The sequence below is a fragment of the Pseudopodoces humilis genome, chromosome 8 (genome assembly GCF_049639895.1).
Source record: "Pseudopodoces humilis isolate 2021_Gansu_Grassland_sample_001 chromosome 8, ASM4963989v1, whole genome shotgun sequence".
Taxonomy (NCBI): Eukaryota; Metazoa; Chordata; class Aves; order Passeriformes; family Paridae; genus Pseudopodoces; species Pseudopodoces humilis.
This window is the reverse complement of record NC_142207.1, coordinates 35,895,659-35,917,715: the sequence shown is the minus strand read 5'-3', so window position 1 is coordinate 35,917,715 and position 22,057 is coordinate 35,895,659. Positions and strand designations below refer to the sequence as shown.

The window sequence follows — 22,057 nt, the reverse complement described above, 5'->3', positions numbered from 1 at the left end:
CTACGCCCTCAGGTGCTCCCCGGCCATCCCTGGGAACACAGAGCCTGTCAGGGCCCCGGCGGCACAGCTCCCTGCCAGCGGCACTGCCAGCCCTGGGGCCACACGCCCTCCCGCCCCGGCAGGGCTCAGCCCCAGCCCTTGCCACATCCTGACTCAGCCCAAGGGCACGGCTGCCAGAGGCCGGCAGCAGCCCGGAGGGCAGCCGGGGCTCCAGGGCGCCGGGCCCGGGTGCCGCTGCCGGGGCAGCAGCAGCCGGGGCTGGGGCCGAGCTGCGGTGGGGCAGGGAGCCAACCCGGGCTTGTGGCTCACCGATGAACCTGACGGCCGCCTCTCGCAGGGACTCCTGTGAGCTGTCCAGGTATGGCAGGGTCCGGCGCAGGTGCTCAGCTGCTTGGCTCCTGTCGTCTGCCAGCTGCAGAGAGCGGCAGGAGGGAAGGGTTGGCGCGGGCTCTGCCCCTCGGCCGGGCGCTGCCTGCGGCCAGCCCCGGCCTCCCGTGCCCGCCCAGCCCTGAGGCACCGGGCAGCAGCCGCTGGCGCTGGGCTCTGGAGGGGGCAGAGGGCCGGCTGCTGCCGGGGGAGCCGTGGTGCTGGCCCGCCCCACAGCCCCACTGGGCTGGGGCTCCATCGGCAGCCGACTCGGGGTCACAGGAGCCTGGAGAAGAAGCCGTGCAGCCCAGGGAAGGGAGCAGCGTGTGGGGCACAGGCTGGCGCCCCTGGGTGCAGCACTGGGTCACAGGTGCCAGCCCCACACACTGAGCTCTGGGGGCTTCTCAAATTTGGGCTTCTCCAGGCCATTCTTACCAGACACTCAGCAAACTTCCACAGCTGCTCCTTCCTCACCAGCTGCTTGAGATTCCTCCTCTTGAGGAACTCGGCCACTCGAAGCAGCGTTTCCCGAGAGGCCTGGAGAGCAGCAGAGATGCAGAGATGGCACTGCAGCCCAGGGCACAGGACTCTTGTCTGGGTGACAGGGCCCAGAGGAAGCCGCAGCCTGGGAGGTTCCAGGACAGGAGGAAGCTGATGCCCCTCCCAGGGATGCACCGGCATCACAGCAAACCTCACCTTTGCCACACGCCAGTTCTCATCATGGCAGTGGATGAAGAGTGGAAGCAGGCTCTGGTTCAAAATCTTCTCCAGAGGCTTCTTTCCCTCATCCACTACCAAATCCATTGTCATGAAGAAGAGGTCAAGGCAGAGCAACTGCACATGGCTGTGGTCCTGGAGGAAAAGAAGAGAAAAAGACCTTAATGCCGATTCCTCCAGGCTCGACTGGACAAAGGCCCAGAAATCTGTAAGACACAAAGTTTCTGGGCAGCAGCCAATGCCCGTGGCTGGGGGCACAGAGCCTTACGTGATCAAAGCACAGGGACCTTTCCAGCAGGAGTGCCTGAGCCAGCTTCGGAGCAGTGCTGCTGCATATCACGATGTCTTTATTCTTCAGCATATTGATCAACACACGGAGGGCCATGCCAACCACATTTCCATCTGTATCACCCAGCAGGTCCTGAAGGCGTTGAGACAGGCTGCACATCTTTATGGCCTGTTTGGAACACAAGGCTGTGCTGGGAAGCCCTGAACGGCTGCAGCGCCAAGACCACCCTGGCACTGCAACCCCACCCTGCTGCTGCTGGGCCCAGAGGCCAAAGGCTTGTCCCAAAGCACTCAGGCAGGTGAGGCAAGAGAGCTGGGAGCAGCTGCCTCAGCTCCTGAAGCCCAGCCAGCCCAAGGGGCTGCTTTGCCCAGCACAGCTTTAGCTGCTGCCCTGTCCTCACCATTGAGGGATCCTTGCTGAGCACCTTGAGGCCTCTGAGCGCCAGGCGACGCCTCTGCCTGCACTCGCTCTGCAGGTGCATTGACACGATCTCAAGGACACTGTCACCGTATGTAGTCAAATCTAAGTACTCAAGGACCTGAAAGGCACAGGGCAGTGACAGGGGAGCCGGCCGGCAGGAGCCTGGAACTGCGCAGGGCTGGGCCCAGGCAGCAGCACAGGGCGCAGGTACCGTCCCAGGCAGCTGTGGCTATGCAAGGGGACAGGGCTGGCAGGCAGCTCAGCGAGGTAGTGCTGGCCATGGGGCTCACCTCCACAAGGAATGCCAGGAAGGGCAGATCCCAGGGTGGATTATCCCTGGCGAGTGCCTTGAGCAGGTGGATTGCAATGCGGATACAGAAGGGGACCAATCCATGGCACATCTCCCTGTCAGGGGGAAAACAGCACCAAGACTTGAGGTGGGGGGGGCAAATCTCTGACATGAATGACTCACAGAGATCTGGCCTTTCCCTAGCATCCTTGGAGGGATCATGGGTGCTTTGGGAGGTGGCTTCTTTTGGGCACTCTCCTCTATCAGCCGTTTCCAGTCTGCTCAGCCATCCCTCAGTGACGAGGCCTTCTGGCCATGACCACGGGGACTATGAGGGGCACAGGGCACACATTTCAGAGGCAGTGGGGGGAAGGGGCTCTCACCTGGCCAGCAGACCCACGGCATTGTGCTGGGTGTCAGCACAGAGGAGTGTGTCCCAGCCACCCTTGAGCTCCATAGCCATCATCGCTTTCGAACACCCCAGTCGGCAGAGCAGAGCCTTCATGGCCTGCACTGCAAACCTGTGTGCAGAGCAAAGCCCAGGTCACACTGGGTGCACTGGTGTCAGCCACAAGGGCATGGGAAGGACAGGAGGACTGGCACCTGTTGGGGTTGCTGGGAAGGCGGTGTTCCTCCTGGCATGCTCTCCAGAAGCTGTCAACTTCCACTGGTGGCATCTGCTGTGTGGTGATGACAACTTGGAACAGCAGAGCCACAAACAGGCGAGGGGTATAAATGATCATCGCCTTGCGGCACTGAGGCACGTGGACAATCACCCTGAGCACCAGAGTTGCCTGGAAAAGAAGCACACCAAGACAGCACTCAGTGCCAAGGTGTCCATCGGGCAGGGCCCGAGGGGAGATGCATGGAGAGCAGTGGGCCCGGTGCCCCCTGAGCCTGCCCCTAGCCCAGGTTTCAGCCCAGGGCCTGAGGCAGGGAGAGGGCTGAGAGCTCCTGGGGAAGCAAGCTCCAGGTGATCAAAGGTCATCTCCAGAAACTCACGCTCAAGGGAAAAATGTCCTTGTTGTCCCCATCAGAGGTGCAGATGTTGCAAAGTGGCCAGTTCTCCATCACACACAGCAGTATTGGCACCACTTTCTCCATTGCTGGTCTTGATGAGCCAATGGCTCTCCACATCAGTGCAGCAGCTCTGTGGGATCAGAGCTCTGTGTCAGGGGTGTCTCAGTCACAGAGCCATGCCCTGTGTAGCTGTGGGGTCCCAGGTGACAAAGCCCCAGTGCCCTGAGGGGCAGGGAGGGAGCATTGGCAGCAGTCTCAGGAAACAGAGGGGCCCGAGGCTCCTGGACCTCTCTGCCTGTTGGGCAGAGCCCATTGGACAGGCTGTGCAGGGCAATGGGCCCTAAAGGCCGGTGAGCCCTGAGCTCTCAAGGCACGTGGGCCCCATACCTGTCACACGATGGGGCACAGCGCAGGAGGGTCAGCACCACATCGTCTGGGTGTTCTTCAGCCAGCCTCACGATTTCAGTTTGCTGACTGACATCCACAAGGACATGGGACACCAGACTGTGGTAAATGTTCCTCACAATAGCTGGCACCTGGAGGAGGCATGGGGAAGACTTGGAGCGCTGCCCAAGGCAGCAACTTCCCCAGCTTCCCCCAAGAAGTGCTTACCGTCCCATCACACTCTGCTGGCCTGAAAGGCTGAGGGGGCCCTGTGGATGTGGCTTGAGGGGGCACAGGATCCTGGGAGACCTCCAGTTCTGGCCCCTGGCTGGTCACCTGCTGCTCAGAAGAAGCCGCTTTCTTGTCAACAATGTCAGAAGAAACACGAGGGTCCTTGAAATAATCCCATATGAGCTCTTGGCTTACAGTGGGAGTGGGTATCCTGTTGGCACTCGCGATGCCCTGAGTCTCTCCAGTGTCATCATCTGGAATGGTCACGTCCTCAGTCTCTGCCATGTCCGCCTGTGCCCTTTCATTCTTCACTGCAGCATCAGAAACTTCTGAGGGCTCAGCTGAATCTGAGCTGACATCAGGCTCTGCCTGGAGCTCCTCCAGCCCTGAGTCAGGCTCAGCTGTGCCCTCAGTTGCTGCTGTGGTGTTGGTCTTTCTACGCCGAATGCGCAGGAATTTGCGGAACCTCTGTGCAGAATGAACAAAGGACAGGGAAGAGAGGCATGTTCCATGGAGTGCTGCAAGTGCAGAGCTGGGCTGAGCAGTGCCAGCAGGCCCAGCCCAGGTGGGGATGGCTGCAGGTACCTTCAGCGTTTTGCGGAAGCGGCCACGGGCGGGCTCCTGCTCTTGTCTCTCATCCATGGCTGCATCTGGAAAAGAGCAGCCAGAGCTGAGGGGCTGTGGGAGAGGCCGGAGAACAGAGCCCAGCCCTGCACTCCCGAGGCAGGGACAGCCCTGGGGTGGCTCAGGGGATGGAGCACGGTCACTGGAGGGGGTCAGCCCCAGCCCCTCTTCTGTCCTGTCCTTGGGCATGTCTACAGGGGATGGGATGGGATGGGACGGGACGGGACGGGACGGGACGGGATGGGACGGGATGGGATGGGATGGTTCCTAACCGGCTGGAGCCATCATCCCTGTGGCCCAGCTCTGCCACTCACCATCCTGCAGTGGTTGGAACTGCTCCAGCTCTTCCGGCTGTTGTGCTGGGGCAGCTCCAGGGTCTGTCTTTCTGTTCCATCAGAACACTTTGAAGAGGTTGAAGAATCTGCCTGCCATGATGCAATCCTGCCTAACAGGCACCTTAAAGAGAGATGCCATGGGTAATCTCTGAGAAATCAAACTCTGCAGTTGAACCTTGAAGGCACCTGCGAGAAAGAAGCCTCAGGACGCCTACAGGACAGCAAGTCCTGCAGTAAGGTCTCGAGGGCTCCTGCCACAATGACTGGAGGCTCCTTGTAAATGACTGTGGTCACCAGGTCCCACAGTCTCACCTTGAGGACAGAGGTCAGAAGGATGGGAGATGCCTCAGAAAAGCTCCAGGTCACCAAGTACTGGAGTCTGGCCTTGAAGGCACCTGTAAAAGAAAAGTCTTGGGAAAGACACGGGCCAACAAAGCCCACAGTCTTGCCCTGCAGGCACCTGGAAAAGAAAAGCCTCGGGAAAGCCACGGGCCACCAAGGCCCGCAGTCTTGCCACAAGGTCACCTCTAGAAGAAACGCCTTGGAAAAGCTCCGGGTAAGACACAAACGAGTGCGCTGTGCGGGGATTCCTCACAGCACCGCTCTGGCGCGTCCTGTCCCGTCGCGTGCACTGAGCACTGTGGCGTTGTCCTGTCACCGCCAGCCCCTATGTCACCACGTGTCACAAAGGGTCCTTGGACACCCTGTCCCTTTCCATTCCACGGTTACCAGGCTGCACCGTGTCACAAAGGGCCCTTGCACGCACTGTCACCTGCCCTGGTTCCGCCCCCATCCCCCCCAAAGTGGCCCAGGTTGGAAGGAATCCCTTGCCCAAAGTGTCTAAGACAGCCTGACAGGATCTTTAGGAACACCTCAAACCATCAGCAAACGCTGCCCTCCTCTGCAGGCTCAGGGCAGCAGAAGGAGCCCCCAGGGCTGCCGATGCAGCCGCAGCAGGAAGGCCATGGGGCCTTGCACAGAATCTGTACAGGGGCCTGGCAGCACTGAAATCAGCAGGTGTGGCAGAGTCCCTGCCGAGGCAGACCTGCCGCCCCACCAAGCGAGCCCTGGCAGTGCTGGTGCCCTTCTCCTGCCCCAGAGACCTGTGCCCCTGGGGGGCCTCTGTGCCAGAGGGCAGGCAAAGCCCATGTGCATTGGGGGCTGGGCTCCATCCTGCAGGGGCTGTTGGCAGGAGCTCCTGGAGCAATTGCTGGCAAGGCTTAGTCTTAGTCAGATTAATTACATTAATTGGAATTATTTTCCCATTGAAGTCATTTCCTGCAGCTCAAAAAACATCTTTGTTGGGAAGGCACAGAAGGATCTGGCATTTAAGAGCCCTCAGTTCACGAGAGCTTTACTTCCCCATTGCTTAACTCAAGAAGTTCCTGAAAGTTGCAGATTCACCAATTAATTGGAATGGCCGGAGAATGTGAAAAATGTGCAAGTTTGCTTCCCATCTTAAAGCAGCAAGTCCTTTGCCTTAACATCTTCCTTTGAGAGTCACACTACAGAGAGGCTAAAAAAAGGCCATTCTTTGGTTTGCAAACCTTTGCTTTTCTATGGAGGGATGATAATATCCTAATTCTCTGAAGGATTAAAGCTCTCAAGGAATGAAAGTCCACTCAGTATTACAAAAGTAGTCCAAACAATTGAGTCGATTGCAAAAAGGCTAATCCTCCCCCTGGTACAGATATCTAGGTGGCCAATAAATTTCAGCTCTCCCCTCTTCTTTTTTGCATGAGAACCAGGATCACTAACAGGAAAAGTCACAGATATTACTTATGTCCTCCATAACCGAGGCTGTGCCAAACCAGGGATGCTGCTGTCAAACTGACTCAAATTCCAGCCTAGACCTCTCACTTCCAGACAACTCCTTCCCCAACACATCCACCAACACCAACGCTCCCAAAACACACTCACAGAACTCCTCAACACCCCACCAGGACCCCCAGCTGTCCCCATCCCTCCACAGAGCTTTCCCACCCTCCAGCAGAGCCCCTGGTTCCCTGCACATGCCATGGGATGGCACTCAGCAGGATCTGCTCCAAGGCCTTCCGCGGTAGCAAGCTCAGGCTGCCAGGCCAATGGTTCCTGGATCATCCTTCCCACGGCCCCTTCCTGTGCACGGCTCTTCCATTTACACCTTTGAGCTCAGCTTGGACTTCTCCCCTTAAGCAGGATTGCTGTTAAAGGATGGAGAGCAGCCTGGCAAGCTCTTTCTCCAGCTCCCTCTTTACTCTTGGGGCAGCTAGAACATTGCACAGGAAAGCAACTGGTGCCACAAGGAGTGGGCGACGTCAGGGGAGATCACTCAGGACTGCTATATCCTGAGGGAACACCGCTGGGCTTGACCTTTGGGTACCTGCACAAACTTCAAGGCAGCCGCCTTAGTTTCCAGGACAGCCCTGTGCTGGCCAGCATCCTGACGTGGATGCTGGACTGCTGCAAGGCGCTGCTGGGAGCCAGCAGGACAGGACTGGCTGTCTTGTTTACATGTTGAAAATGCGTTAGATTGTATTTAGCTAGAAATTTAGGGATCCCTGAATTTGGTAAGGAGCTGCACCATTATAAGCTAAGAAATTATTTTTGATTCTGTATTTTAGCTGTTTTGTAGCATTTAATTTTGTCTCAATACAGCAAAGTAGAGGCCCTTCTTTTAGTTTGGATTCTTTGGGGAATTGTTTCCCATCTGAAAGGAAGACTCTGTGAAGGCAGCAGTTGTCCAGGCCACAAATACAGGTCATGAAGAAACAAAAGACGTGGCTGAGACCTCTCACATCCCACACTAAGGAGTCAGCCAAGGGAAAGGAGCTTTTGGGAGTCATGCCTGGGGGAGGAGGGACAGGCAGTGGGGTTATGGCTGTCTCTTAGCTGGGGGACACGGCTCAAAGGGCAGATGGCTGAGGTTTTGGTGTTGGACTGCTGCTGCCCAGAGGATCCACTGCTACTGCAGAACTTTTCCATCACTGTGTCTCTTTAATGTGGGTGAGCCTCTGCTCCCAGGTGTGGCCATGTAACTGGGTCCTTTCAATACCCAATCACTCTGGGAGGGATCCTCACCATGTGCTTGGGTGCCTGAGGGGAAAACGGGGACCCCGACCACCTCTGAAAGGGAGCGTTTCATGGCTGCTTGTGGGAGCCCAGCAGCTGCTGCTGTTGCCAGGATATTACACAGGTGACAGCCAGGGAACACCCAAAAACAATCCCCCCCTCCACCTTTTTTCTCCTTCCAGGGCTGCCCAGACCCTGCTGTTTCTGCCCTGCTCTGAATTTTGAGTACGCTTTTAGCTCAACATCCCTGGGTGTGCCCAGCCTCATGCTGCTCCTGCCACAGCTTTGAGCTCATTGCTAAACTGTTTGCCACCCCGGGCCTGCACTCCTCTGCTGTTCCACCCTGGCCCCTCGAGGTTCCTGCTATAGTCCATTTCACCAACTTTATATCGCCCCACATTTGGGTGCCCAAACGACTGCAGTGGGTCGACCCTGGCTGGGTGCCAGCTGTCACTCTGTCACTCTGTCACTCTCTTTCCCACTGGGACGGGGAAGAGGCTAAGACAGAGAACAGCCAGCAGGGTGAGATAAGGCAGTTTTATTACAGTAAAATAAAGAACTAAGCAGAGATCTGTGCTTGCATGGGCTGAAGAGAAAAAAGTCACTCTCTACTTCCCATCAGTACTCATGTTTGGACATTTTCTGAAAAGAAGGGCTTCAGCACGTGTAACGGTTCCTCCAGAAGGCAAACACTGAAAACTGAGAAATACCCGCCCCCTTCCTCTTCTCTCCCTTAGATTACATCTCTGAGCTGTTGTCATAAGGTATGGAATATCCCTTTGGCTTATTTGGGTCAGTTGGCTTGGTTGTGTCCTCTCCCAGCATCTTGCCCACTCCCATCCCCTTTGATGGGGGAAGGAATGTCAGAGGGACAGCACTGCCAGGCAATAGCCAAAACACTGGTCTGTTCTCAACACCCACCCAGGTACCAATGCAAAGCACAGCGCTGGAAGGGCTGTGAACTTTACCTTGGTCAGGACCCATACAGGTGCTATGGAAAGTTTTGGATTCTGGCATGTGCGTGCCCTTCTGCACCTCAGGCCAGACCGTCCTGACAAAACCCTTTCAACAACCAGCAGAATTGCATATTCTAAAAACAGGGGAACCTACCTCAAGCCCTACACAGTCAGCTAAGAATATCTCTGCTGCTGCTACAAAAATTCACTACTTACCAACAAAACACAAATGTGCAGATGAAATGATCCCAGCCTCTGTAGAAATGATTCTTAATGTATTAAGACTTTTTCTGAGAGGGACCCCAACTGAACTAAGAGATTGTTTAGTTGGGAGATGACACAAAGTCTGGGAAGACGTAGTGCGCAGCGATGCTTTGAACTGCCTGCAAACCCCAAGAAAATCAATCCCAACATGGGGAAACCTCCTGTATCTCATGATGTCTCATTCAGCGACACCTGAGCCAAACACATGAAGTATGTGTAAAGCTAAAGGTGTAGAGCTGTCACTGTGAAAACAGGAATGGAAATAGAAGGAAACACAAAGGTAGACAGGTAAGTGTGAGAAAGGAGCAAGGCTGAAAGTGGAGAAGATTGCTGGGAAGCCTGGAAGAAAGTAGATTACACACCATCTGAGAACAGGAAAGGCATCTGGTTTCTTCCCAGCTTGCAAGCCTTGAGAAAACTAAGAAACTGTCAGGCCCATGGATTTATTGGAGGCCTGCAGCCGTGTTGCTTGTGAAGGACTGAAGAGATTGTCACACTGTTGAACACCGTCAGGTTCATGGGTGAGCCACGAGCCCGGGCTCCCTCTCCGCCCCATCGCAGCTCGGCCCCGGCCCCGGCTGCTGCAGCCCCGGCAGCGGCACCCGGGCCCGGCGCCCTGGAGCCCCGGCTGCCCTCGGGGCTGCTGCCAGCCTCTGGCAGCCGTGCCCTTGGGCTGAGTCAGGATGCGGCAAGGGCTGGGGCTGAGCCCTGCCGGGGCGGGAGGGCGTGTGGCCCCAGGGCTGGCAGCGCCGCTGGCAGGGAGCTGTGCCGCCGGGGCCCTGACAGGCTCTGTGTTCCCAGGGATGGCCGGGGAGCACCTGAGGGGGCAGCAGGAAGAGCTGCAGGCTCTCGTCGAGGTTGAGTGAGGGCTGGCAGTGAGGGGCTGGCACTGGGGGAGCTGCCATCCGTGAGTGAGCTGCGGAGAGTTTTTCTCCCTGTGTGGACAAGGGGTGGTGTGGGAATATCACAGAGAGATTTCAGGGACATGGGGCAGGGATTTCGGAAGGGGGTGGATTCATGACCCGGACCTTGTAACTAATCCTTTCGGCCCCTTCACTCTTGTGGCCACGACAATAGCAGGCTGGCAGGACTTTCTCCTAGGATTCCAGCTCATCCCTTTGCTTTGCACCCCATTAATAAACAGTTTGGCTTTTTCACTTAACCTGCATCTCTGTGGAGCTGAAGGGTCACAAATCCAGAGCTCTGTGACACACAGGCCCCTCCTGCCGTTCTCTCCTGCACCGTGTTTTGTGCAGAGACGCAGAGGAAGGAGCGCAGATCAGGCTGGAAAGGTCCCTGTGCTGAAGGTCCACTTCAACAGCATTGTGGAGTTAAAGGTCTTGCTGATCTTAAAAACGAGATTCACTTAATAAATTTTAAAAAGAATTTAATATAAACAAAAGACAATTAGGAGACAAAAGAAATAAAGCAAAGGGTTAAAATGGCCGGGTGCCCTGGCGCCTTGCCAGGAACACACCTGGTATCTCAGGAACACTCTTTTTATCCCCCCCTACTGTGAAGATTTAATGCATATTCAAAGCGTCCCCTCCCTGGTTCCGCCTTCTTAGATCATGCTTTTGTACAATTTTTATTTTCTGCTGGTCAGCATTTATTTTTGCTGGTCATCATTATTCTTGCTGGTCATCATTATTTTGGAGTTTGGTTTCCTTTCTTTTTGCAAATGGTCAGGGTAGATAACAGTCCAGGCCCGTCATCCTTCCCCTGAGGGCAGCTGGGTTTCCTATCTTCCACTGATAACAGTTTGGGCTCTATTGTGCTGGTAACAGCTTGGGCCCCACTGTCCTTGCCCTCTGGGGTTTCCTTGCCTTGTACCTAGGAAATTCTTTTAAGTTTAAGACTTGTTAGCAAGAAAAAAAGTACATACATAGCTAAAAAGTATTTAACATATAAGATTCATCTGCGAAAGCCAATATCACAATACAAATTTATAACAGTTTCTTTAGGGTCCCCAAAACCCTGTTCTCTAATAACTCAAATATCTCACTGCTGCCATGGGTTACTTTACCAGTTCCTAGCAAGATTTTTATCACTGTCTGGGTGGCTTTATTATCTTTTGTGCTACAAAGGAAACAGAGTCCCCACTTGGGGATCCTCCACCTAAATACCCGCTGGAGCCAAGTCTTGACAGACTACACATCGAAACACATCCATACAATCCATACAATCACAACCTTTCTTTAAACAGAGAAAGTCTTTCTCCCTGGCTCTCCAATGCCCCTGATTCCTAGGCATGTAAGCTTAATCAAGAAATGCTAGCAGTCAGCAGCTGTAACTCCTGTCACTAGATGGTGGCGTCTCCCATTAAAGAATGTTAAAAATGAAATTCAGTCTAATTTTATCAATAAGGATTTTATGGAAAAATCTGTAAAATCGAATTATGGAAACAACTGTGAGAAATGAACTTGTAAAAATTCGTAGAAATCTAAATAAATGTATATAACAATAATGATATAAAATATAAAGTACAGTATGACACACAAGCCCTTCCCAGATCTAGCCACGAATTCCCACTCAAAGGATAACGATCCTAGCCGGCGCCCATCAACAAAAAGAATAGACAGGACGCGGCCCATCAAGCTGACAGAAAAAAAAACTCCTCAAACTGACAAGGACAGGCTCGGTGACCATCAACAGGGAAGAATAGACAGGACACGAAACATCAAGCCAAAAACGGAGAGGCTCCAACGAGATATTCATCACCGGACCTGAACACCCCGCCTTGCAGGCTACCGTTGGGGGAAGCCATCAAGTAAACAAAAGGAAAAATCCAGCCGAAATATCCATCGGCTCCAACCCGGATCCAGCCATCCCATCCGGATGGCCTGAACCACAAGAGCCACTCAGAATTTCTTTACATATGAGGAGACTCGGTCCGGACGTCCATTCGACTCTATTCTCCAACGCCAGGAAATCAATTCATACGACAATCAAGGACTGTTGATGAATGGTGCCTGCCTGGAATTTGGCCTCAAGGCTAAAAATCCCTATAAAAACCCCGGACAGTTTACCCTCCTTCGTGGATTTGGGAACACCTATACCTTTGGGTATAGACCCCTGTCCACCCAGCGCTGCGCTGTTTGTTTTATTGTGGTTTTTCCTCATTGTTTATTTTTTATAGAAATTGTTTTATAATAAATTGTTTTTATTTAACCCAAATCTGCCTTTATATTTATAACAGATTGGTGCCGTGACTCGGATCGGAGAAACTGCGGGGAATCTCGCTGCCCAGGACGGGTACCCCCGCTGATTTTGGCGGCCTGGTGAGTTGAGAACCCCCGTAGTTCATTCCGATATCCGAACCAAATTTAGGCGGAGGTAAAAACCACAATAAAAAGGATAAATCCGGATCGGAGAGCTCGGAAGGCACGGAGCCTTCGGAAGCCGCGGCTTACTTTGCTCGTAAAACGTCTAGTGCGCACAAGGACACCCACGCAGGAAAATAGCTGTAAGTACTGCTGGTTGAGCGGGCGATTGGGCGAGTGTGTGAGACGTGATCTGATCACGAAGCGAGTGCGGACTTCAAGGTCGCGTTTCCATCCTCCCGCGAGGGAATTGGCCGGCCGCGAAGGAAGCGATACAGAGTGAAAGTTTTTTTTTTCCCTCGACACACACTCGTAAAACCTGAGACCAAAGGGTGTCTCGGGAACTGATCGCAAGGTACTTGGAGGGGAAGGGACGTCTTGTCGAGCTCGAGGCTGGTAAACCCTCTTAGTAACGGACCCAGGGAGAGGTCCAGGGAAGAATCAAAAGTTCCGATTACAAGAGACCTCAGCTCAGCTCGCTGAAAGGTGAGTATCGGCAAATTTTGATTCCTAAGTACACAACGCAGAAACTGATATCGACTCACGGAGAAGTCGAAGAAAGGTAAGAATATATTTGCGAAGTATGGGGCAGAAAAAGAGTAAGCTTCAAGGAAGAAGCACAGGAAAAGATTCCTCCGATCAGGGGGAGGAATCACCAGACATCCCACTGGAAAGTCCCTTGGGGTGGATGCTAAAACACTGGGAAGATTGTCCCCAGAGGAAGGGGAAATCAAAGGAGAAATTAATACATTATTGTATGAAGGTTTGGGGAGGACAGGAGTTGAGAAGTCACCTCACTTGGCCAGTGTTAGGCACATTTGAAAAATGGACGTGTAACAAGTTGTTCTCCTATGTGGAGAACAAAGTCCCCTCAGATCCTGAGGAGAAGGAATACGCTAAGCTCTGGGTAAATGTCAGAGTAGGGCTATTTCCAATAAAGCAAAAAGAAAAACGTGAGTCGAAAACTGAGTCCTGGGAACCCCTCGATCACTTACCACCCCCGTATCGAGGACCAGCGGGACCTTCCTCTGCAGATCAGGTGGTGCCCTCAGCACCCTTGGGCCCCCGAGACCAACCCACTGAGATACGTGTGTCTCAAGCGGGAGAGTCGGGGCCAGCAGCAATGCCGGCAGCCCTTCCCCTTTCCCCGCCTGTAAACACCGTAACCGCAGCAACCTCCTCGGAGGTTTTTTCTGCGCAAGGCTGGGGAACACCCTATCCGTCCCTGCCGGTCCAGCCGCCACTACCGGGACCCTCCCATACAACGGAGGGGGCTCCTCCCTTCAACCGGGTGGCGGCAGAATTCCCACAATTAATAACAGGGAGGCAACACACAATCACCAATTCCCCTCCCGCAAGTAGAACCCGTTTAAGAGCAAGAATGATAGATAATGAATGGGGAGAGAGTGAAGAGGGGCACCGGTTGTTCCCTCTTAGGGAAGTACCGACGGCCCCGGGAGTGATCGGTTTTGTGAATGTCCCCCTTAACTCTGGAGATGTAAGAGCATTTAAAAAAGAGATGGGGCGGTTGTTAGATGACCCTCTCGGAGTGGCTGAGAGGTTAGATGAATTTTTAGGGAGTAGCATTTATACCTTTGACGATCTTATGGCAATCCTGAGATCACTGTTTAATCCGGAGGAAAGGGAAATGATTAAACAAGCCGGGATCAGAGACTGGGACAGACGCAATCCACAGGGGACGCCAGGTAACCAGAAATGGCCTAGCGCAAGCCCGAGCTGGAATGCACAGACGGAGGAAGGCAGACGGAACATGATGGACTTAAGGAGCATGATTATACAAGGTATAAGAGAAGCGGTCCCTAGGGGCCAGAACATTAGCAAAGTTTTCAAAGAGTGTCAAGGAAAGGAGGAACCACCCACTGAGTGGATCGAGAGGTTACGGCGAAGTTTACAGATTTCTTCTGGGACTGACCCGAACTCTCCTATGGGGGAGGTTCTGTTAAAAACACAATTTGTTGCTAAATCTTGGGAAGATATTAGGAGGAAATTAGAAAAGATTGAGGGGTGGCAAGATAAAAGTCTTCAAGAGCTCCTAAGGGAAGCTCAAAAAGTGTACATGAGAAGAGAAGATGAGAAGCAGAAATCGCAAGCTAGAATTTTAGTAACAGCGGTAAAAGAAGTCCAGAAACAAGAACAGATGCAGGGTAAGTTTAAATCACTACCCGGGAAAGGTCGAGATTCTCACCGGGCAGCCCCGGCCCCATGGAAAGAACCCCCTGAATGCTACTACTGTAAAAAGGTAGAACACATTCAGCGAAATTGTAAACAAAAATTAAAAGATGAGAAAATTTTTCAGGAAGACTAGGGGTGTCAGGGGCTCTTTAATTTGGGGACCAGAACATCCAAGGAGCCCTTGATAAAGTTAAAAGTGGGACCCCAACGACAAGTGGTAAGTTTTCTTGTAGATACTGGGGCAGAGAGAAGTACTCTGCAGAAATTACCATACGGATGTGTGGCAAGCAGAGAAAAAGTTTTTGTAATCGGTGCAAAGGGAGACCCCTTTGAAGTACCTATAATAAAAGATGTGGAAATAGAATCTGAAAATAAAATTTGCTTAGGGAATTTGCTATTAGTAGAAGAAGCAGATTACAATTTACTGGGAAGGGACATGATTGTTGCTTTAAGAATTAATATCTTGATTAAAAACTCTGAATTGGTGGTAAAAATATTTAGGTTGACTCCTAAAGATGAGGAGAGAATTAACCCTAAAGTATGGCATTCAAAAGGAGAGGTAGGTAAGCTAGATATCAAACCTATCAAAATAAAAATCGAGAACTCCGAGGACCCTATAAGAATCAAACAATATCCCATCCCGATGGAAGGGAGAAGGGGGTTAAAACAAATAATTGATGACCTCATAAAAGGAGGAACTTTGGAGCCTTGCATGTCCCAACACAACACCCCCATTCTGGCTGTAAGGAAGACGGATGGCAGCTTCCGATTGGTCCAGGACCTACGAGCGGTAAACGCTAGGACCCGGACTAGATTCCCGGTGGTGGCCAACCCCTATACTTTACTAAATAGACTCACACCAGAAGATGTGTGGTATAGTGTGATTGATTTAAAAGATGCCTTCTGGACTTGCCCTCTGGATGAGAAGAGCAGAGATTATTTTGCATTTCAGTGGGAGGACCCAGAAACAAACCGCAAACAACAGCTAAGGTGGACGGTCCTCCCCCAGGGGTTTGTGGAGTCCCCGAACCTGTTTGGACAAGCTTTAGAACAAATATTAACCCAATTTACTTTAGAGGGCGATACAAAGCTTTTGCAATATGTAGATGATTTGCTAATAGCTGGACCAACTGAAGAAAGCGTTAGAAAAAGCACGATTGCCTTGTTAAACTTCCTAGGAAGGAAAGGTTTGAAAGTATCAAAATCCAAGCTGCAATTCACAGAGCCTGAAATAAAATATCTTGGGCATTGGATATCCCAAGGGAAGAAAAAATTAGACCCGGAGAGGGTAGCAGGCATCCTCGCATTGCCTGCACCAAAAACAAAAAGGCAAATTAGACAAATCCTGGGGCTCCTGGGATACTGCAGGCAGTGGATTGAGGGTTACAGTGAAAAGGTGAAGTTTTTATATGAAAGATTAAACACTGATAGACTAAAGTGGACTGAACAGGATGAGTCCAATTTTCAGAAATTAAAAATTGTCCTTATGACTGCCCCGGTACTAACCCTACCAGATACAAATAAAGAATTCCAGTTGTTTGTAGATGTGAGTGGACAAACAGCACAGGGAGTCCTGACTCAGGAATGGGCAGACAAAAAGAAGCCTATAGGGTTTCTTTCAAAGATCTTAGATCCGGTCAGTCGAGGTTGGCCTACGTGTTTACAAGCAATTGTAGCAGTAGCTCTGTTAGTAGGAGAAGCAAGGAAAATAACTTTTGGGGCTCCTCTGGTAGTCTACACTCCCCATGATGTGAGAAACATATTGCAGCAAAAAGCAGAAAAGTGGCTGACTGATTCCAGGCTCCTGAAATATGAAGCCATCTTAATCAGTTCACCCGGTTTAGAATTAAAAACTACCTCTGCACAAAATCCTGCTCAGTTTTTATTCGGTGAACCTTTAGAGAAATTAGTTCATAACTGTTCAGAGATCGTGGAGCTGCAGACCAGAATAAGACCGGACTTAGAAGATCAAGAGTTAGAAGGGGGAGAAAAGTGGTTTGTAGATGGATCCTCGAGAATTATTGAGGGAAAAAGAAAATCAGGATATGCGATAATAAATGGTGCATCTGGGGAAGTTGTGGAATCTGGACCTTTGAAAGCAAGTTGGTCTGCACAAGCTTGCGAGCTCTATGCTCTCCTAAGAGCCCTCCGGAGGTTGAAAAGAAGGAGAGGGACCATATACACAGACTCACGGTATGCTTTCGGTGTGGTACATACTTTTGGAAAAATTTGGGAAGAGAGGGGTCTAATAAATACCAAAGGAAAAGATCTAATTCATGGGGAAATAATCAGACAGATTCTAGAGGCGGTCCGGGGGCCAAGAGAAATATCAATTGTCCATGTAAAAGGACACCAGACGGGGTTGCAGTTTCAAACCCGAGGTAACAACTTAGCCGATAAAGAAGCAAAACGAGCAGCCCTGCTTACCGTAAGTATTCCCGAGGTGACTCCGGAGGAATCCCCTGAAATCCCCATGCTCCCTTCAGAGAAAGAGATTGAAGAATTCAAAAAAATAGGGGGAGTCATGAAACAGGGAAAATGGTGGTTACCTGATGGGAGGGAGCTGATCCCGAGGGGAGTGGCAAGGAGAGTGTTACAAAGGCTACACAAACAGACCCATTGGGGAACTCGGGCGCTGGCAGATCAGTTCCTGAAATTTTTTGGATGCAAGGGGATTTTTGAAATTGCCAAACAAGAGGTACAGGGGTGTGTAGTTTGCCAAAAAGTAAATAAATCCAACTCCAAACAAACCGTTTGGGGAGGGCGGCCTCTCTCATACCGACCATTTGAGAGGATCCAGGTGGACTTCACCGAATTACCAAAAATCGGGAGATATAAATTCTTATTAGTAATAGTTGATAAACTTACGCACTGGGTAGAAGCCTTCCCCAGGGCAAGGGCTACGGCCCAAACAGTATCAAAAATTTTATTAGAAGAAATCATCCCTAGGTATGGGATAGTGGACTGTATTGATTCGGATCAAGGAACTCATTTCACTTCAAAAATTATAAAACAAACTTCAGAAGCTCTGGGTATCAGATGGCAATACCACACTCCCTGGCATCCTCAGAGTTCAGGACAGGTGGAAAGAATGAATCAGACACTTAAATCCCAACTGTCTAAACTCATGATAGAGACAAAAATGTCATGGATTAAGTGCCTCCCTCTTGCTTTACTAAATATAAGAACAATGCCTCATTCTGAAACGGGTCTGTCCCCTTTTGAAATGTTGTACGGAATGCCATACAAACATGGAATGCCGGTGGGACACCCCCAAGTAGAGGATATACAGATACAACCATATCTCATTGCTATCAACAAAAATTTACAGGAACTACGAAAAAAAGGACTGATTCCCCAAAGCACCTCACTGGGATTTGCAATACACCAGATACAGCCTGGGGATAAAGTCCTCGTCAAAGCGTGGAAGGAGCTTCCCCTCAGCCCCCATTGGGAAGGACCTTTCCTGGTTCTCCTGACCACAGACACAGCTGTCCGGACCGCAGAAAAAGGTTGGACCCACTCGTCTCGGGTAAAGAAAGTGAAGGAATACGACACCTCCAAGTGGAAAGTCACCACCCCTCCGGGAGAACTAAAGATCAGAATACAGCGTAACCACAAATGAACAGTAACGATCAGATAAGTTGTATTCACCCTGAATGTAATTGTTTTCCGTTTATCCATTTCAAGTGCGCCTATTGTAACCAGATTTGGGTAACCCACTGTTTGGGAGGGTACAAACCTAAAGGATTGTGCACAAAGTGTCTAGAAAAAGAACAGGATTTGACTAGCCGTCTCTTAATACTTGCCACCAGGGCGGGATTGTTGGAACTCGACTCTCCTGAGTGGTTCCTACTTTTTCAAAAGGGGATAAGAGGGAAACTAGACTCCAAGGCAGAGGCTTTGGAAATTGAGTGCCGAAAGACAGTAAAAGTACCGTGCAGGACAGACACGATTAAGTCGTCTCGGTGGGCTACCTTTAAAAGGAGATACGCCATAAGAACTACAAGGGCCCCTGAAGAATATCCCTGCTGCCGGGAAGATGGTAATCCCCGCCGTATATTTTTATACGGGCGAAGGGCAAGGCAGAGGGATACACCGGTGGGGAATCCTGATGTTCCTGAATCTAGCCATGTGCTTGACCAAGGGAATGAGTCCCGAGGTGCCTCTGGGGGATCCTCCCCTAGAGAAGTGTAAGCGGTGCCAGACCAACACAGATGCCGGACGAATAATCGATTGTCCTCCAGAACAACAAAGGGGGTTTTGTATTTCCAATGGCACTCAGTATAATCTATGTGAACTAAAAGGGGAGGTCTGGTGTTATCACCCAGCGGCAAGTCTTAAGGACGGGCAGTCTAAAACTCCTATAAAAAGAAAGACTGAAACTTCCCATTTCAGGTATAGGAGAGAAGTGGGAGTGATTTCCCCAATTCCAATCTGCAGTCAATGTAACAAAACGGTCTGGATAGGGGGGAAAAGACAATCCACTTTTTTGGCATATTATACGGTTAACCCTTTATGTTACAATAAAGCGAATTTGAAAATGTGTACCATGGGAGGGAAGGTATATTGGGAAGGTAGAAACTTAAAACATGAAGAAAAAGCTTTTTTTAATAATGAACCGATAATCCTTGATTTGTTAAAAAATAGTGATGACCGGGTATGTTTGCAATTCGACCCAGTATTCTGCTTCTCCAGGGATGAGGAAGGGGTGGACCCTGAAAACAAAATAAAACAATTAACCCTAGAGTTAAAGAGGCGAGAAGCGGAAGCTCGGAAAAAGAGGCTAGAACAGGAGAGGCTTAACTCTCTTAGTGAACATTATGAGCAATTAGAGAAACAATACAGCAATTGGGGGTTGCCAAACCCCAACCAGAATCTTTTTATAGATCTAATGCAAGAAATAGCCACAGAATTAGGTCTATCTAACTGTTGGATCTGTGGCGGGTTAAAATCAGCTGAAAGATGGCCTTGGAAGGGAGAGGGACTAACCCCAGAGCAACTCCTAAAATGGGAAGGCTCTAAAATATCAAAAACAAAACAAAGACCAGAAGGATGGGTTATAGACCAAAGAATAATCGGTACTGTCTGCATTAGCAGAGAGGGAAAAGAATACACTGATTTAGTAGGCTATACCCCGTGTGTAAGCACACTCACGGTGAATTCGGAAAGCAAGACTAAAACCTGGCAACCTGAACCACCCACGGGCTATTGGAGTCGCTCCAGGGGGAATAACTGTGAATGGATGGAAATAATTGGACTTTGCTGGTACAAAAACTCTGGGGCCAATCCCTTCCATGAGCTAATAGGATTAAAGGAATATTGGGATGATCCGGCAAAGTTGAACAAGGGTTAGGAAGCTCCTGATGGTATATATTGGATATGTGGGAAAAAAGCTTATAGCGAGCTACCCAGAAAATGGAAAGGATCCTGCACACTTGGAATAATTCGGCCCTTTTTCTTTACTCTACCTAAAACAGAGAGTAAATCATTGGGAGCCCCTCTCTTTGAGACATTAAACAGACAAAGGAGGGAATTAAAACGGGAACTACCAATAGCGGGAGGCAACCAAAAGTGGAAAGAAGAAGAATGGCCTGCCGAAAGGATCATTCAATATTACGGGCCCGCTACTTGGGCAAACGATGGCAGCTGGGGGTACAGAACCCCCATTTATCTCCTCAACAGACTTATCAGATTACAAGCGGTGGTAGAGATAGTTTCTAACCACACTTCAGAAGCCCTAGAACTCCTAGCCAAACAACATTCACAAATGAGAGCTTTTGTGTACCAAAACAGACTAGCTCTCGATTATTTGCTAGCCGAGGAGGGAGGAGTGTGTGGCAGATACAACGAATCCGAGTGTTGTATGGAAATAGACGATTACGGAGAAACAATAAAAGGATTGGCTGCTGAAATTAAAAAGGTAGCTCATGTGCCAGTCCAAAAATGGAATTCAATCCTACAAGCCTCCTGGTGGGACCAGATATTCGGGCAAGGGGCTTGGTGGAAGAAGCTAGTATTTTTCATCACTTGTTCAGTTGCCGGAATCATTTTCCTTCCCTGCTTAATTCCTTGCTTCATCAGACTAATTCACTCTGTTGTGCAAGGAATGCAGATTGCCACACTTCCAATTGATCCTGAGAAAGCGCAAGGGAGACCTACTCCTCTCTCTAAACTAATGAAATTAGAGGAGGAAAAAGAAAACGAAAATGTGATTAAAGCCTTAAAGAATTTTGAAAATAAATATAACCTGGCACAAGCATATAGTGAGAATTCGTTAACAGACTGGGAAGAAGATGAATGTGAGTAAAAAAATTATAGTCCTCCCCTGCAGAATTGGATGAAATAACACGAATTTTTAATGTAATGAATTATTAGGCGGGGGACTGTGAGAAATGAACTTGTAAAAATTCGTAGAAATCTAAATAAATGTATATAACAATAATGATATAAAATATAAAGTACAGTATGACACACAAGCCCTTCCCAGATCTAGCCACGAATTCCCACTCAAAGGATAACGATCCTAGCCGGCGCCCATCAACAAAAAGAATAGACAGGACGCGGCCCATCAAGCTGACAGAAAAAAAACTCCTCAAACTGACAAGGACAGGCTCGGTGACCATCAACGGGGAAGAATAGACAGGACACGAAACATCAAGCCAAAACGGAGAGGCACCGACGAGATATTCATCACCGGACCCGAACACCTCGCCTTGCGGGCTACCGTTGGGAGAAGCCATCAAGTAAACAAAAGGAAAAATCCAGCCGAAATATCCATCGGCTCCAACCCGGATCCAGCCATCCCATCCGGATGGCCTGAACCACAAAAGCCACTCAGAATTTCTTTACATATGAGGAGACTCGGTCCGGACGTCCATTCGACTCTATTCTCCAACGCCAGGAAATCAATTCATACGACAATCAAGGACCGTTGGTGAATGGTGCCTGCCTGGAATTTGGCCTCAAGGCTAAAAATCCCTATAAAAACCCCGGACAGTTTACCCTCCTTCGTGGATTTGGGAACACCTATACCTTTGGGTATAGACCCCTGTCCACCCAGCGCTGCGCTGTTTGTTTTATTGTGGTTTTTCCTCATTGTTTATTTTTTATAGAAATTGTTTTATAATAAATTGTTTTTATTTAACCCAAATCTGCCTTTATATTTATAACACAACCACAATCACTGTCAGCGTTGAGCCCAGGATAGGCACTGGGTGAACTCTGAATCAGCCTCTGCCACACTGATTCCCCCAAGTTCACAACTTGTCTTTGGGAGAGTGGTGTTTTATACAGGTTTTTTTCAGCTTGAAGCTGTGCAGTTCCAGTTTCTTTCTTTTTCTTGTGTTGTTACATATTCATATTTCTCCTGCTGCACTGCTGATGAGTTTTCTGAGAAGGAGATGAAGTTTGAGTGGTTTTTCAGGAAGCAGGCTTTGAGATGTAGAATCGTGGTGAGTTTTTTTTTTTTAGTCTGTGTAGTTTTTTTTGGGAAACCAACATTGAGATGTATGGTCCTGGAGAATCACATCAGGTCGGTATCAGGCATTAATCACCGGGTCGTTAGAGCACTTATCTTGCTTGGGTAACCCAGC

The 22,057-nt window shown here is 50.2% G+C and overlaps 1 protein-coding gene across 1 annotated transcript in view; it reads right to left on the bottom strand.

The window, feature by feature from the left end:
• The window catches only part of LOC148183893 (maestro heat-like repeat-containing protein family member 7), a 51,255-nt gene continuing 29,198 nt past the window's right edge, over positions 1-22,057 (bottom strand). The window contains exons 2-15 of the mRNA XM_088058974.1: positions 4,862-4,987; positions 4,655-4,765; positions 3,822-4,184; positions 3,489-3,637; positions 3,084-3,231; positions 2,685-2,875; positions 2,465-2,602; positions 2,083-2,197; positions 1,773-1,910; positions 1,352-1,540; positions 1,063-1,218; positions 802-903; positions 310-412; positions 1-29 (exon numbers count right to left, since the gene is read on the bottom strand). Of these exons, the coding sequence (XP_087915100.1) occupies positions 1-29; positions 310-412; positions 802-903; positions 1,063-1,218; positions 1,352-1,540; positions 1,773-1,910; positions 2,083-2,197; positions 2,465-2,602; positions 2,685-2,875; positions 3,084-3,231; positions 3,489-3,637; positions 3,822-4,184; positions 4,655-4,765; positions 4,862-4,987 (2,058 nt within the window). The remainder of the gene's footprint in view (positions 30-309; positions 413-801; positions 904-1,062; positions 1,219-1,351; positions 1,541-1,772; positions 1,911-2,082; positions 2,198-2,464; positions 2,603-2,684; positions 2,876-3,083; positions 3,232-3,488; positions 3,638-3,821; positions 4,185-4,654; positions 4,766-4,861; positions 4,988-22,057) is intronic.